The following is a 16,032-nucleotide window of genomic DNA, read 5'->3' as shown; positions in this document are numbered from 1 at the left end:
AACAACGTTCATCACCACTACGTTATCCACTGTACTACATAATAACAACGTTCATCACCACTACGTTATCCACTGTACAACATAATAACAACGTTCATCACCACTACGTTATCCACTGTACAACATAATAACAACGTTCATCACCACTACGTTAATGTTTTTTTTTTCCAATTTTAAACATTTTATGAGGTTTTATAAATTTAAAAAAATGTTCATTTGACTCCTGGGAAAACGTAAAAGAAAATAGTTAAAACTTTATAAAAAAATTGAAGTACATATTTCAACACATGTAAATTAGGTTTAAAAAGGTTTTAACTTACGTGTTATATATATATATATATATATATTATATTAATTTTCCCATATTTTATTTGTTTATCTTAATTATACTCAGAAGTAGACCTATTGGATACTACTTAATGTTGAATATGGCCTAAAGGTGTCTCTAGTATGAAAACGGAGTCAGTTTTAATAAATCATTCTATGGATTCTGAAGTTCTCTGCACTTGTCAGCAGGCTAAGCCACATCCCATATATTTAACACACCTCGGAGCAGTTTGTATTCTTTTCACAGACTCCCCCTGTGGAGTACATAGGAAGTATTTCACACCTTTTACACTAGCTGGTTTTGAAAACCAAGCCTTCACCAATAACATCTTTGTTGTCTTTTTTTTTCTCTCTCTCTCTCCTTACTCCTTGTTTTCTCCTCACAGGAGCCCACCTGTGGATATTTATATAACTGTCGTTCTGTATTTAGTTCTTCGGACTTAAAACTGACAAATCCTGTAAGGCTTAGAAGACTCAACCGCACGAGATACACGATACGCAACCACTTACTGCACTCCTAGTTATCATATCTGCCCGAACGGCGGCTAATACTTGAATATTTCGAGTTGTTATTACTTACTCTAGTGGTCGAACTCGCTGCTTAAAGAAACACGTATTAACTTAACGGTTCATGCATTGTGTAATGGAGTATCGATGTTGTGTCCTGGCTTTGTTTACATTTCTTTTGAAGTGTGCTCGAAATAACGTAAATGAAATAAGAAAGAGAGGTGAACATAGTGCTCTGTAAGTGGACTGCTAGTGGACACAGAATTTGTTAGGAAAAATCTGTGTAGCTTGACGGAAACTCTGGTTTTCGTCACGTGCGACAAGGCAGTGCCTTGTCGAAACTAAAATGTCTTAGGGCGATTTTGACAGGTGTTTTTGCTGTGTGTGGATCTCGAAAATCGAGCGCTTTGTCGAAGTTCAATGGACGACGGTTCTTCCATACTCTTTAAATATTGTGTTTCACGAGCACATCTCTTACGCTTGCTAATGAAACTGTAAATGATAAGGTAATTCTTACCTTGTAAGACGGCTGTGGGCTGTCAGAGTTCGTTATGTCCATGGGATCGATCAGACAAACAGGTTAGAACCAACCAAACCATCTGTGGCCTTCGTTGATTGATTTGCTGTGGTAGAACGTATTGATAGGTCGTAGGCATGGGCCCGAGAGAAAAGGCCAAGTTAACTCGCTTTAACATTAATTTTCACCGATCAGCCAATAGCCTGAGGATGTTTGTTATATTTTATTTGAGTATCTCTCAGTTGGTTAAAAATAATACAATTTATATAAATATAATTACAACAAACCATGCTAAACATTAGTCATTTCAAAATATTTATATGTATGTGTTCACATTAATTTACGTGTGTGTGTGTTTGTAAGAAAGTCCATGTCGTTAAAGTAACATTTCACTGTCTGTCACTTATGGACAATCTGAGAAGTAAGATATATGACAATAAGAGATAGTCTTTTAAAGAAATGTGTGTGTGGCCGTGTACCTCAGTCTTTATAGTCTTTGTTTTTTTGTTCCACCCTCCTTTCAACGCTGGGATCCGGCATGGCCAGGTGGTTAGGTAGCTCGACTCTCAATCTGTGGATCACGAGTTCGAATCCCAATCACATCAAACATGCTCGCCCTTCCAGCCATGAGAGCCTTACGGTCAATCCCACTATTCGTTGGTAAAAGATTAGCTCAAGAGTTGGCTATGGGTAGTGAGGCCTAACTACCTTCCCTCTAGTCTCACACTGGTAAATTAGGGACGAGTAGCGCAGACATTCCTCGTGTAGCTTTGCGCGAAATTTAAAACAAAAAAATCATTCAGCACTACTATGAAATTGTGGCTGACTTTCTTGTTTGTTCCCCGCTAGTACAGCGGTAAGTCTACGAACTTACAATGCTGAAATCAGGGGTTCGATTCCCCTCGGTGGACTCAGCAGATAGCCCGACGTGACTTTGCTGTAAGAAACAACAGACACACTTTCTTGTTCATTGGTTTTTCCATTTGTATTTCCGCTCTCCTCCATTGACTCAGCTGTAAGTCTTGAGGCTTACAACACTAAAACCAGGGGTTCAATACTCTCAGTGAGCAGAGCACAGTTAGCCCACTGTGTAGCTTTGCACCTAACAGAATTCTCTCCTGACGCTTCATTTCCACCATACTATTTGTCACTGGTTTATCGAAGTTTCTTTCATTTGTATTATTTTAGTTTTAATTCAGTTTCTTCTTTCCTTTATTTATTTCTTAGTTTTCGAAAATCGTAGTCGTTAATTGAAAAGACTGCGACATTAACTAAGCTAATTAAATCCTTTCCCGTAGCCGTCAAGTTAGTACATAAAATTAATGAAAGTAGCGGATTCTAATGCCAGTTCCCTTCATTAAGTTTTAATTATTTCACGTGTTTATGTATATTTTACACCTAATAAAAGTTCTAAGATTAAGCGTTTTTCCGTTAATTAAATAAGCAATTGTTGATTACGCTTTGTTAACAAAAACTGTACATCGGTATTTGAAATCAGTTACTGAATTATGTGACGTTTCTTGAACATCAATTTAACTGATAAAATAAAGAGGACTACCAAGAAACGTTCGTGCACAATTATTATAAATCGTTTGTACTGAGAGCTGGAGAAAAGCTTCACGATACGAGTAATATTAATTGTAATAAATAATAATAACTTCCAATTAAAAATAAGTAATTTACATAGAGCGAAACTAAAAATCAACTTTGATTCGTAGTATAGCTAATTCACTACGTGTGGAGATTAGAATACATTGTTTCGTTAATTGGATACTTTCGCTGTTGATGATACATTGCTGGCCGTAAACCCAATAATATCTCACTTGGATCGGCCAGCTTAAAAGACTTAGATTGGTTAGTTCTAAATACAACTATTGTTATTTATGAAATAAACAAACCAGCGTCGCGTCGAGTAGATAATATTAGAAGCTTAACTATGTACTTGTTAAGTTTTTAATTACTTGCATTTATATGTATAGTTAGAGAAATCAGTGTTACAGCATACGAAGATGTTTTAGGATAAGTAATTTCGGCCCCAATTTGGTATGTCTGCAGACTTGTACTGTTAGAAAGCGAGTTTCGATACCCGTTGTGAGCAGAGCACAGATAGCCCTTTGTGTAACTTTGTGCATAACAAAACAAACAAACAAATCCCTCCCTGGAAGAACGGTAAGTCTTCGGATTTACAACTCTAAAATCAGGAATTCTATTCCTCTCGATGGACACAACAGATAGCCCGATGAGGCTTTGCTATAGGAAACAAACAAAAATAAAATTCAGATGTCACGTAACATTAAGAAAGAGTTATGACCTAACACGTCAAACATGTTGTACAATTATGTCGGTTTCGAGTAACCAAGGAAATACATACAAAATTAAAAACGTGTTTGTTTGTTGTTGTTTTTATCATCAGTTGATCAGTTTCTGGGTGTAAAAACAAGTCGAATATGCTCTTTCTTATTAATCGGTTATTGCGCTATGAATTAAAAACGGTTTGTCTTGCACTCATACGTGAATATACGTAATTATCACCTTGAAAGCTATTTTCTTTTCTTTTTTCAACACAGATAGTTTGAGTAGCTTTGTACTGAACAAACACATCAAAATTATGAACGACTAGCATATATAGTCCTTGTTCAATTTTGTGCAAAAATAGCGGCGACTGGGCTATTACTTTTATAGTCTCCTTTAGCCGAAAGTACAGTGTGTGTATTAGTAGCATATTGTGAGATCAAATCTAGGACCTTCCAATACGCAGCCCAACACGATTACTTACAACAATATCCGTGTGAATGTGGTAGAATATTAATTATTGAGGGCCCGGCATAGACAAGGGTGTTAAGGGGTGCGACTCATAATCTGAGGGTCGCGGGATCGCATCCCGGTCGCGCCAAACATGCTCGCCCTTTTAGCCGTGAGGACGTTATAGGGTGACGGTCAATCACACGTTGGTAAAAGAGTAGCCCAAGACTTAGCGGTGGGTGGTGATAACTAGCTGCCTTCCCTCTAGTCTTGCCCCCCAATGGCTCAGCGGTATGCCTGCGGACATACAACGCTAAAAACTGGGTCTCGATACTCGTGGTGGGCAGAGCACAGATAGCCCATTGTGTAGCTTTGTGCTTAATTCAAAAGAACAAAAGAACCTTCTAGTCTTACACTGCTAAATTAGGGACGGCTAGCACAGATAGCCCTCGAGTAGCTTTGTGCGAAATTCAAAACAAACAAACAATTAATTATTAAAAGAACCGACGGTACATTAATCATGTATCAAAGAGTAAATATGATAAAAATACACATATATCAAAATACTTGACGTGTCTGTATTTTCCTGACTCAAGAAAATCATTATTCTGAGCTGGTTGTCACTTAGAACTTTCTTACTTCCAGATTTCAATGTTTATTTACTATATTTGAGTTCTTTTATGGGTTATATCAGAGTTAATTACATCACATTAAAAGCGTATTCACTGATGTGGAAATTACTGTGGTTAATGCACTAAGCCTATTTTAGCATGAGGTTTGGTATGCCGCATTGCGATGGTAAACGCTTTTACAGCTGATTTATGTTGTGGCGACAGGCACCATGAGAGCTGGTTGGCGCCACGCGTTGACTGGAGGCAGAATTGGGGCAAAAATACATATCATGTTGGGACTTGTGGATTAGATGTAAAAACAAAAATAACATTTATGTTCACTAAGACGTCTTAAGCTTTTATTTCAACTGGCCTTATAGATTTATTATTGTGCCTTCACTATGAATTCACGGTTCGCGACCCGTTACTGCCTAAATGCCATGCGTATTTTATGACTGTGGGTGTGACTCGACATGGCCAGGTGGTTAGAGCGCTTGCTCGTAATCTGAGAGTTGTGGGTTCGAATACCAGTCACACCAAACATCTTCGTCCTTTCATCCATGGGGGCGTTGTATTGTGACGGTCGCTCCAACTGTGGTGATGACTAGCTGCCTTGTCTTACGCTGCTAAATTAGGCACTACTAGTACTTATAGCCCTCGAAATTGATAAAATATTAGAAAATATAAAGAATAGTGTTAACAGGAAGGTGTCCGTGATGTTCGAGTAAATAACCAACCTAAAATTCAAAACAAACTGAGTGTGGTACTCATGTGATGACCACATCCTACTTATTAGTCAGACGATATTCCAAAAGATGGTGGAGGGTGCTATTGGCTGAGGCCCGACATGGTCAGGCGGCTAAGGCACTCGACTCATAATCTGAAGGTCGCGGGTTCGAATTCTCCTCACACCAAACATACTCGTCCTTTCAGTCGTGGTGGCGTTATAATGTAACGGTCTATTCCACTATTCGTTGGTAAAAGAGTGGCCCAAGAGTTGGCGGTGGGTGGTGAAGACTAGCTGTCTTCCCTCTAGTCTTACACTGCAAAATTAAGGACAGCTAGCGCAGATAGCCCTCGTATAGTTTTGCGCGAAATTCAAAAAACAAACAAACAAACAGGCTGTATGTTTTCCTCCTTCTAGTCTTCTAGTTCACAATTAAGTATGGCTATAAGCAAGTAGTCCATGTGTAGCATTGCACTCGTTTTTCAAGTCTTTCGTTGTCCTTGTTAGAGAGTGTAAGCTTTGATTAACCTCTGAAACTGTAACTTTAAGGCTGCAAAAGAACAGGTTTGGTTTGTTTTTTTTAAATTTCGCTCAAAGCACACGAGGGCTATCTGCGCTAGCCGTCCCTAATCTAGCAATGTAAAACTAGAGGGAAGGCAATAGTGGGATTCACTGTCAAAATATAACGCCCCACGGCCAAAAGGGCGAACATTGGTCGGTGGGATGGGGATTCGAACCTGCAACCCTCAGATTGCGAGTCAAGTGCCCTAACCACCTGGCCACGCCACTCCCCCATTTGATTATAACAACGTTTTATTTCTTGACTTTCTGATTCTGCAACTTGCACGTTCTTTCACTTGACTACAATAGATCTACTGACCTTCCAAGTGAACATAGTCTCAATAGAAAAGAGACAATAGACCTACTGACCTTACAAGTGAACATAGTCTTAATAGAAAATAGAAAATAGACCTACTGACATTCCAAGTAAACATAGTTTCAGTAGAAAATAGACAATAGACCTACTGACCTTACAAGTGAATATAGTCTCAATAGACCTACTGATCTTACAAATGAACATTGTCTCAATAGAAAATCCATTTATTTGCTACTTTTTCTTATCTGTTGTCTCTTCATTAAAACAACGGATTAAAAATTTACAGTTCTTAACTTAACTGATATACTGACTCAGTAATAATCAAACTGCTTCTTCCAGAATCCAACCCTTACATAGGTTTCATCCAAACGAATCGTTTTCCAAACTCACAAGAAAATTCCAATTTAACAACGCGCTCATGACATCACACAAAACCTTTCTTTAGTGAACAGTACAAACGTCTCAATTACGATATTTAACATGTAACGAATAATGGTATTAAATTATACAGTGTGTATTGTCTACAAGTGTATTGGGAGCTGTGCTATTGAGACAAAACCTTTTTAGCGTTCACTTGCAATCAGACTGTAAGTGAAAATAATATTACACTGTCTTTAATGATAACTCCTTTGAGGGATCACGTAAAATATAGATGAATTTCACAAGGATATTTTCACGTGTTATACTATAATGGAACTCTTGCTTATATGATATTGGCAAAAACAATTTTATTACGCGTTGTGCAATCTTAACTTTACGAAATGTTTATCTGGTGTGCATGTAGATTTGCAATACCGGTCACAATTTTACCGTTTCGCCTCCATTTTCCGTCACGAAGAACTTTATTTTTGTCCATCCTCGTGGTACATATATGACGTCATGAACACTTTACGCGCGAATCTAATGCAGTGGTTCCACGGGTAATCAGCTAGTTAGCTATAAAACGATATCAGGGTTGTGTAATGATGTTATAATATACTGAAGATGTTAGGTGACCATGGTCATCACACATCTTTGGGTAAATGAAACTGGATTTCAGTGTGCCTTCTTTCCTGTTTCCATTTTAGCATTATGACTGTAGGAACCACATCAGGGTGATTCAGCCTGTGGAAGGGGGCAAGTTGCTGTATATATGTGGAACTAACGCTCATAACCCGATGGACTGGGTCGTTCATGTAAGTTTTTCCTCATACATTTTCCAAATTAATGGTCATACTTCTGGTAATTTATCTCTTCGAAACTGAAAGTAATTTCTCACTAGAACATAAGAATATTCTTGAAGTACTGAGATAGAGCTATACAAAACTAAGAAGCAAGGGAAACTGTTGTAAACCAGATATTAAATTAACTATTGGGTTGTAAATTGCTCGTTTTTGAGTGAGAGTGTGGCAAAAAAAGATCTTTTAATGACAGTTATGTATCGTTTGTTTGTATACATTTTTAAATATCTTAATATACGTTTATTTAAATTTATTACTGTAGACAAGAGAAAATTAATTATAATTTTTGTGTTCATCTGAGGCTTTCTTATTTTTCTAATACAGAGATTCTATTTTTTATTATGGATATAAAAACATTTTTTTCTCAGCATTGTTCAAAGGATGCGCAAATAAATAAAGTTTGCTTTTTATGTATAGAGTTTGAATTTCTGCTAAACAGGAATGCTTAAGTTCCTGTGATATGTTTGAACATCTTAGAAATTATCAAAACTATTTTTAAATTTGAGTTTGAATTTAAAGGATTGAAAACCTTAAGAAGCACAATGTTAGTAGAAAAGTCCCCCAGAGGGGACAGCGGTAAGTCTTCGGATTTACAGTTTTAAAATTAGGAGTTCAATTTCCCTCGATGGACTCGACAGATAGCTCGATGTTGCTTTGCTATAAGAAAAACACACACGCTAGTAAAAAAATATTGAAACTAGCAGAGTTTGCCCCGGCAAGGGTGTTTCCATGGGAAAAGGACAAAGTAATATTAAAATAATAATTCATAATAAATAAAACAATTTAATAATTAATAATAAATAAAACAATTAATAATTAATAATAATTAAAAAATAAATAATTAATAATAAAAATAAATAATTAATAATAAAAACAAGTTAATAATTAATAATAAATAAAACAATTTAATAATTAATTATTTAATAATAATAATAAATATCACAAACTGCCAACAGTTTTCAGGTTACCGATGCTCCAAGAAAATGGTGAAAATCAAAACTAAATTAATAAAACAATTTAATAATTCCTTCCACTCAGTCTTCAACATCTAATATAAATGATCGATCCCTAAAACAGCTCAGATAAAAAGCATCTTAAGAATTTTGTTTAATGGACAATATATTCTTCAACCTTGCATCTTGCGGTTTTAATAAAGTTTTTGTTATATATGTGAAAACGGCTGGTATGGGTAGAGAAAACACTATGTAGAAGGTCGAAACGTTGTTCGCTCCACTACATAGTGCTTTCTCTTCCCATACCAGCCGTTTTTATATATAATTTTCATTACAAGTGGCTTTTCTCGTCATCACGGAAAGGTTTTGTTACTGTTTCATTAGGCAAATCTTTCTCACTTGAGCAACCACCAGTCCTACCCAGGTATAGGAAATGGAATTGCCAAGTGTCCATTTGATCCAGATGACAATGCAACAGCTGTTTGGGTTGGTAAGTTAACAGCTCTTACAGTTGTGTAGAAGAACTACTATAACTTATTTATCTCAGCTTCGGAATATTTATATTTATTCGTATTTGAAATGGTCAGGTGAGTTAAAGCGTTCGACTCGTAATCTGAGGGTCGCGGGTTCGAATCCCCATCGCACCAAACATGCTCGCCCTTTCGTCGTAGGGGCGATATAATGTGACGGTCAATCCCACTATTCATTGGTAAAAGAGTAATCCAAGAGTTGGCGGTGAGTGGTGATGACTAGTTGCCTTCCCTCTAGTCTTACACTGCTAAATTAGGGATTGCTAGCACAGATAGCTCTCGTGTAGCTTTGGGCCAAATTCAAAAACAAACATACAAACATATTTAAAAGCTGACATACCTGTGAGTCAAAATTTCCTTTTAGTCGATAAAATACTTTTTTTATATGAACGGTTGATCATCTCTGAACTGCACATTCTCTAGAAAAGATCAGTAAATCAACCATAAAGTTTGTTTGTTTGTTTTTGAATTTCTCGCAAAGCTACTCGAGGGCTATCTGCGCTAGCCGTTCCTACTTTAGCAATGTAAAACTAGAGGGAAGGAAGCTAGTCATCACCACCCACCGCCAACTCTTGGGCTACTTTTTATCAACGAATAGTGGGATTGACCGTAACTTATAACGCTCCCACGGTTGAAAGGGCGAGCACGTTTGGTGCGACGGGGATTCGAACCTGCAACACTCAGATTACGAGTCGAACGCCTTAACCTACCTGGCCATGCCGAGGCGCAACCATAGAGTACAAATAAAGTAAACTATTGATAGTTTCTTACAGCCTGTAGTCTTCTGAAAGTTTTTAATTTTCTAAACTCATTTAGAAGTTGAAATGTACTACGTATATTGTTTCTATGGTCCTTAAAAATATATTAATCAGAAAAATAGATTACAACTTTATACATATTTCTTAACTTACCTCGAATTATGATGCTTTACATACTAGGAACATTTAGTTGTTGTTTACTCTTTACTGGAAAACTCGGAATGTGTAAGTTTCTGTGTCACTTTGTTAGTTTATTAAAATCCAAACATGAGAAATGTGACTTATTTTTTATCTAAAACTTTCATCTGTTTCACTTGTGTTCTTTCTGATCGAAGGAAACTGATTGAATGTCTTGTCCACGTAACTATAAAAAATATTACACTGCCTCCTTTAAGTTTTATAAGCTTAACTCTGTAGTACATATAACTAAAAATATATCTTATGTCTTTGATCTCTTCTTCGATTGTGAAGTCCCTTGAACAGTTCTAATACAAAAAGTAGGCGTGTGGATGGTAATTGTTCTCAAGTATTAAACTCTGTATCTTATTTGTAATGGATGGATTATGTATTTCCAGATGATCTTTGCATCATATATCTAATTATTTCCCGTTTTCTTGATGTATCTTTAGCCCTATGTTTATCCTTTAAATTGGATACAGGCCTTTGTTACTCCTTTTGCAATATAACCCTTTAAGTAACCCTTCAAACATCTGGTTTCTTATGGTTTATTTCCTCTGGTCTACTTAACAAGTTGTTTGGTTTGTCCTTCTAATTTATCTAAACTGTTACAAGTGAGAATTATTGTTTAATGCTAATCAATTTGACGATTGCGTAACTATTAAATTGTGTTTTTAGCTGTTCATCTGCGAATTTAATGAGTTTTAGTTACATTACGAACAATAGTTACATTAACAAATATAGTTCCATTACCATCTGTTGTTTCATTACCAATTATAGTTACATTTCCAACTATAGCTCCATTACCAACTACAGATCTTCTCCCAAGGATTTACAACTACTTAGTTTCAGCCTAATTCTCACATCCTCATCTGTCATAGCGTCTGTAAATTGGTCAAATCTCAATGAACTTACCACTTTACGAGGGACGTCTGGTTAAGATAATTGGACTAGTCTTTATAAATCTAATGTATTCTTCTTTCTCTCACACCCTTTCTTCAGAACTTTGCTCTAGATACCTCTTTCTGGAATGACACCCCAAACCTCCTGGAAAAGTCAACTACCACACTTCAATAATTGTTACAGCTCTCATCTGGAACGTTACTTAATATTGCGAAAAGTGGTCCTTTTAGATAGGCACCCCCAGTGGCTCAATGGTATGTCTGCGGAATTACACCGCAAAAAACTGGGTTTCGATACCTGTGGTGGGCAGAGCACAGATAGCCCATTGTGTAGCTTTGTGCTTAATTCAAAAAACAACAACAACCTTTAAGATGAATGATTTGTTGTTCACTATTCTTCCCATTAACTCTAAGCTTGGTACCAACCCCTATCATTTCTATTATGGTTCGTTAGTTTCTCAACCAGGTGATGTTCTCCTATTCCATATCGCAAAGCACATGTTATTATAGGCTGGAACTCTTGAGCCTATGCAGAAAGATATGTGGCTGATTTAATATTTGCATTTAGTAATTTATTTTCAAGGTAATTTATTCTGCCACTGATGTTTTTTTTCCCCTACCTATGTTATTTATTCATTTCATGGATCTTACAGTCTTTCTGTCCGTCTTTGAAGTTCTTTTGTACTTCATCAAACTTGTAATTTCTCTAAAAGTACCGAGTACCTTCAGAGAACTTGTCTTCAGCCAGGTTTATTTTCATTTTAAATCTTTTTTTTCTTCAAAATGCTGTGTCTATTTCCTTCAACTCTGCTCTTTCTCTTGGCCTTTTTTTAATTTACCAGGTGAGTTAAGGCGTTCGACTCGTAATCTGAGGGTCGGGGGTTCGAATCCCCCTCGCACCAAACATCTTTGCTTTTTTAGCCGTGGGGGCGTTATAATGTGACGGTCAATCCCACTATTCATTGGTAAAAGAGTAGCTCAAGAGCTGGCGGTGGGTGGTGATGACTAGCTACCTTCCATCTAGTCTTACACTGCTAAATTGTGGACGGCTAGCGCAGATAGCCCTCGTGTAGCTTTGCGCGAAATTTAAAACAAAACCAATCTTTTAATTTATTTTCACATTCTATTTTTCTACCTTTTTATCGTTTTTGTGTCTCGTCTTTCTAATTTCTTGTTTTTTTTCCTTTAGTTAATTTTAACTGTTTCATTAACACCAATACCTCTCCGGTATTATTTCGTGAAGTCATCTAGAAGTTGAAATAACCGTTGGCGGGTTATTTTAAATGATTAGATTTAAAATAATTCGCCGTTTAGTTCACGTTACGGTAACAAATAACTTTATTTGCTCCTTCACGTTTTAGGAACGTGACACTGTAGTGACATGTGCGCTCATAAATGACGTTAACTTCACTTGTACAGCTTCATGTTTGAAACGCACTGACTGATTGACTCTACTGGCTAGGAACAACTAACTATCTTCTTAGTTATATTGTCTCTGCAAGTTAACTTAGCTTATTGACTGCAGTTACAATTAATCTTCTACATATTTCACAAAGCCTACAGGTAGGTATTCGTGATGACAATTTAAAATAGTCTAGGCCTACTCTCAAAAACTCACTTCATCTTGTAATATATTCTAGGCCTACTCTCAAAAACTCACTTCATCTTGTAAATTATATTCTAGGCCTACTCTCAAAAACTTACTTGATCTTGTAAAATATTCTAGGCCTGCTGTCAAAAACGTACTTGATCTTGACGTCTTGCGACCTCTAGTGAACAAACAAGTCACAATAAAAATATTGTCTATAACAACATGTTAGTGTTATTTAGTTTTACATCTTAATCATAATTGACTTACAAATTATTAAGATGTTTACGAAACCAATGAGATAATTCACCCATTCAATTTAACCAAGTCTCTTTTGTGTAAAGTTGTTTATTATAAAATTAACGTGTAATTGCTTTATGAAAAATTTTCTTTTGTACTTAGAGACTAATGATCCCTTGAATAATAACTGAGTTAGTGAATATGTGTGTGTAGAACATGGAAATCCAGGAGGCTTGCCAGGTCTGTACAGTGGTACTGTTGCTGAATTTAGTAGAGCGGATACGGTTATTTTCCGAACTGACCTTTATGACGTAGCTACAGGTCAAAAAGTTCATCGTTACAAGAGGACCATCAAATATGACTCTAAGTGGCTCGATAGTAAGTTGAGGATTTTGTCGTCTTAAATTATCTTTAACTGTGTAAATATTGCGTAACGTAGATTTGAGGGGAGAAAATGATTTTATTGTTACATATTTATAAGGTTTAAGATTATTGATATATTCAGTGAGGATTTTTAATAGCTTAACTTGTGTCCTAGGCATAAATTATGACTGTGCCCCTACTCGCGCTGCGACTCTTGAGTATGTTATGCTCTGGGCAAGAGATTTGATTGTCTTTAGGCCAGTACTGCATTCAATACATCTATACATTTCAAGATAAGTATTTGAAATAAAAAATAAAACTAGGAAAGGAAATGATTTGTTGCCTTATAATGATAATAAAAAAAATCGCTCATCGCCTACAACGAAGCTAATTCTACTGACTATCTTAGTGTTCTTTTTTTTATTTTTATTTTTGAAATGATGGTTCTCCTTGATGCTGTGACTTCGGTTTTCATAAACTGATTGCCAAACCAGTGTTTATAATACCTTTTGAGAATTACGTAGAATATTGAAAGATATACAAAGTAACAAAGTGACTCAAGTGAAATGTTGATTGGAGTTATTTCTCAATATAATTAAAAGTTTGCTGATTGTGTCTAATGTTTAGTCATATTAAAGATGGCCATCTTCAAAAAATATCCAATAGTGAATTATTGTAGTAGACAAGTTTAAATAATTGTAATTTAAATAATAGCCAGTTTAAATAATTGTAATTATCGTGTGCAGATAGCTACTTTATTGACTGATAGTTATTGAATAATAACTGAGTTACATCATTTACTGATAGCTATTAATTAGATAACAATGTTACATTACTGGTAGGTTATTTCTTTACAATGGCTAAAAATGTCAAAGTAAGAACCATCTGTTGTTTACAGAACCACAGTTTGTGGGCTCTTATGATATTGGAGACTATGTCTACTTCTTCTTCCGAGAAAATGCTATTGAGTACATCAATTGTGGTAAAAATATTTTCTCTCGTGTAGCAAGAGTTTGCAAAGTAAGTATTCTTTGACTGCTTTTCCACTAGAGATTCTTATAGGTCTAGCGAGCACTTTTTTTTTATCTTTATGAAACCAATATTCTAGTCTCAAATAAACTTTTTTCGGTATAGCATTTTGAATGAAATTTCTTATTTTACTTGTCGTAAGATTTTTTTGTTTTTTACAAGATAAAATGTGGAAAAGATTGTGACGTTAGAAGAATATGAAAAATTCCTAAAACTTAGGCCTACTTTCTACCGTTGAAAAGGTTATTTTGTTAAAACTTCATTTTTTTTTTTGCCTTTGCACTATTTTCAAGAGTGTAAGTTTTTGGGGTTTTTTTTTTGCCACTGTAATTGCATGTTCTTGTTAATGTGTTACTACGTCTGAATGTAATAAGTGCACTGCAGTAGAATGCTATGTCTCACTAATGGACAAAGCAGGTAGCCATCACTTCTGTGAAATTAAAGTAACATCTTGTAGCCAAGCTTGTTCTCTAGTGTGCTTGACTAAAGAGTGTTCCATCTCAGATATCACTCAAACGTTGTGGTATATTAGAATCACGCTGGAGTTAAAAGGCAGACTTCTTTTTTATACTGTTGTTGTGTTTTTCTGTATGAAGCAGATTTGACTAACAGTTCTACTTTCCAGACGTTTGAAGGGCTAGGAATTATTGATTTATATATATATATATTAAAGGGTGCTTTCAAAATAAGGAAAAAAAAACAACAACAGGCGATTTCGTGTACAAGTATAGAAAGAAAAAATTCTACGTTTTAAATCGGCTGAACCAGAACAGTTCCTTTTATTTAGATTCAAGCTGGTGTATCCGCCCTTTTTTTGAGTTATGAACTTGAAGGTAAAAAAGGCGGGAGAGGTTGATACGATAAACAACATAAAAAATATATAACTTTTACAAAGTTTATTTATAACATATTTTTTACAATATTCATCATTAAATTACCTAAAGTTTGGTATAAGCTTTAAGAAGTCAACATGTATGTGCTTGAAACATGGTATACACTCACGTCTTAACGTCCTGCACAGTGTTTCACGTGATTAATTAACTAACAGTCATTGGCTGCGGTTGAAATGTTACGGGTCTGAAGTAGCAAGTGAGTAAAACTTAAGAAACGACTCTTCGTATCTGCCTCTTGTTTCCCGCTAGTACAGCGGTAAGACGGATTACGAAAAAATGAAAACTTACAATGTATGTTTCTGATTACTTTAGCTAAATAATTATATTATAACTGTTAGGAAAATTTGTATAGTCAAAAATATTCGTTTAAATCTGTTGTCCTTTTATAAGGCTTAAATAAAAAAGAAAATAAGTTTTGATTATTCCAGGTATGTTATTCATAATAATGTCGATGCTTTCTTTCAGTTTTATTCAAAACTTGTTCGCCCATGTTTAGAACGCTATGTTATTATTGTATGTACTTTGCTATGAACTGTTACAAATAGTGTGAGGTGCATTTAGTTGTATATACTTGTTTATTTGATCTTTGTACATGCCTCGTTTGTAATATATATGATTATGAGGCCTCTTCAGGTGGATTCTTAAATAAAAAAAAACAGAAAATGGATTTACAGCGGTAACATCAGGGGTTCGATTACCTCGGTGAGCTCAGCAGATAGCTCGATGTGGCTTTGCTAAAAGAAAACACACACACACACACACACATCTGCCTCACAGCGGCTGTTGGAGTAGAAAAACTAGCAGAGTTTATGTACATTATTAATGTAGTGGCGGCCATTGTTTTAAAATTTTATTCTTCAATAGAGTGCTAGTGCACTCTGAGACATATATAACACATTTGTGTGCTCTTTCCAAACGCCTCGCGCGCGCTAGTACAGCGGTATGTCTCCGGATTTACAACGCTAAAATCAGAGGTTCGATTCCCCTCGGTGGGCTCAGCAGATGGCCCGATGTGGCTTTGCTATAAGAAAACACACACTCTTTTCAAACACTGTGTGAATGTTTTTATTG

General features: G+C 35.8%; 1 protein-coding gene across 6 annotated transcripts in view; it reads left to right on the top strand.

Annotated features, from left to right (window-relative positions):
• The window catches only part of LOC143222369 (semaphorin-2A-like), a 222,792-nt gene that overhangs the window by 182,536 nt on the left and 24,224 nt on the right, over positions 1-16,032 (top strand). For all 6 annotated transcript variants that reach the window (XM_076448814.1, XM_076448816.1, XM_076448813.1 and 3 more), the window contains 4 exons: positions 7,376-7,483; positions 8,866-8,971; positions 12,890-13,054; positions 13,938-14,059. In XM_076448814.1, coding sequence (XP_076304929.1) covers positions 7,376-7,483; positions 8,866-8,971; positions 12,890-13,054; positions 13,938-14,059 — 501 coding nt within the window. The remainder of the gene's footprint in view (positions 1-7,375; positions 7,484-8,865; positions 8,972-12,889; positions 13,055-13,937; positions 14,060-16,032) is intronic.

This window comes from Tachypleus tridentatus, chromosome 8, assembly GCF_004210375.1.
Source record: "Tachypleus tridentatus isolate NWPU-2018 chromosome 8, ASM421037v1, whole genome shotgun sequence".
In the NCBI taxonomy this organism is placed as follows: Eukaryota; Metazoa; Arthropoda; class Merostomata; order Xiphosura; family Limulidae; genus Tachypleus; species Tachypleus tridentatus.
This window is presented reverse-complemented; position numbering and strand designations above follow the sequence as displayed.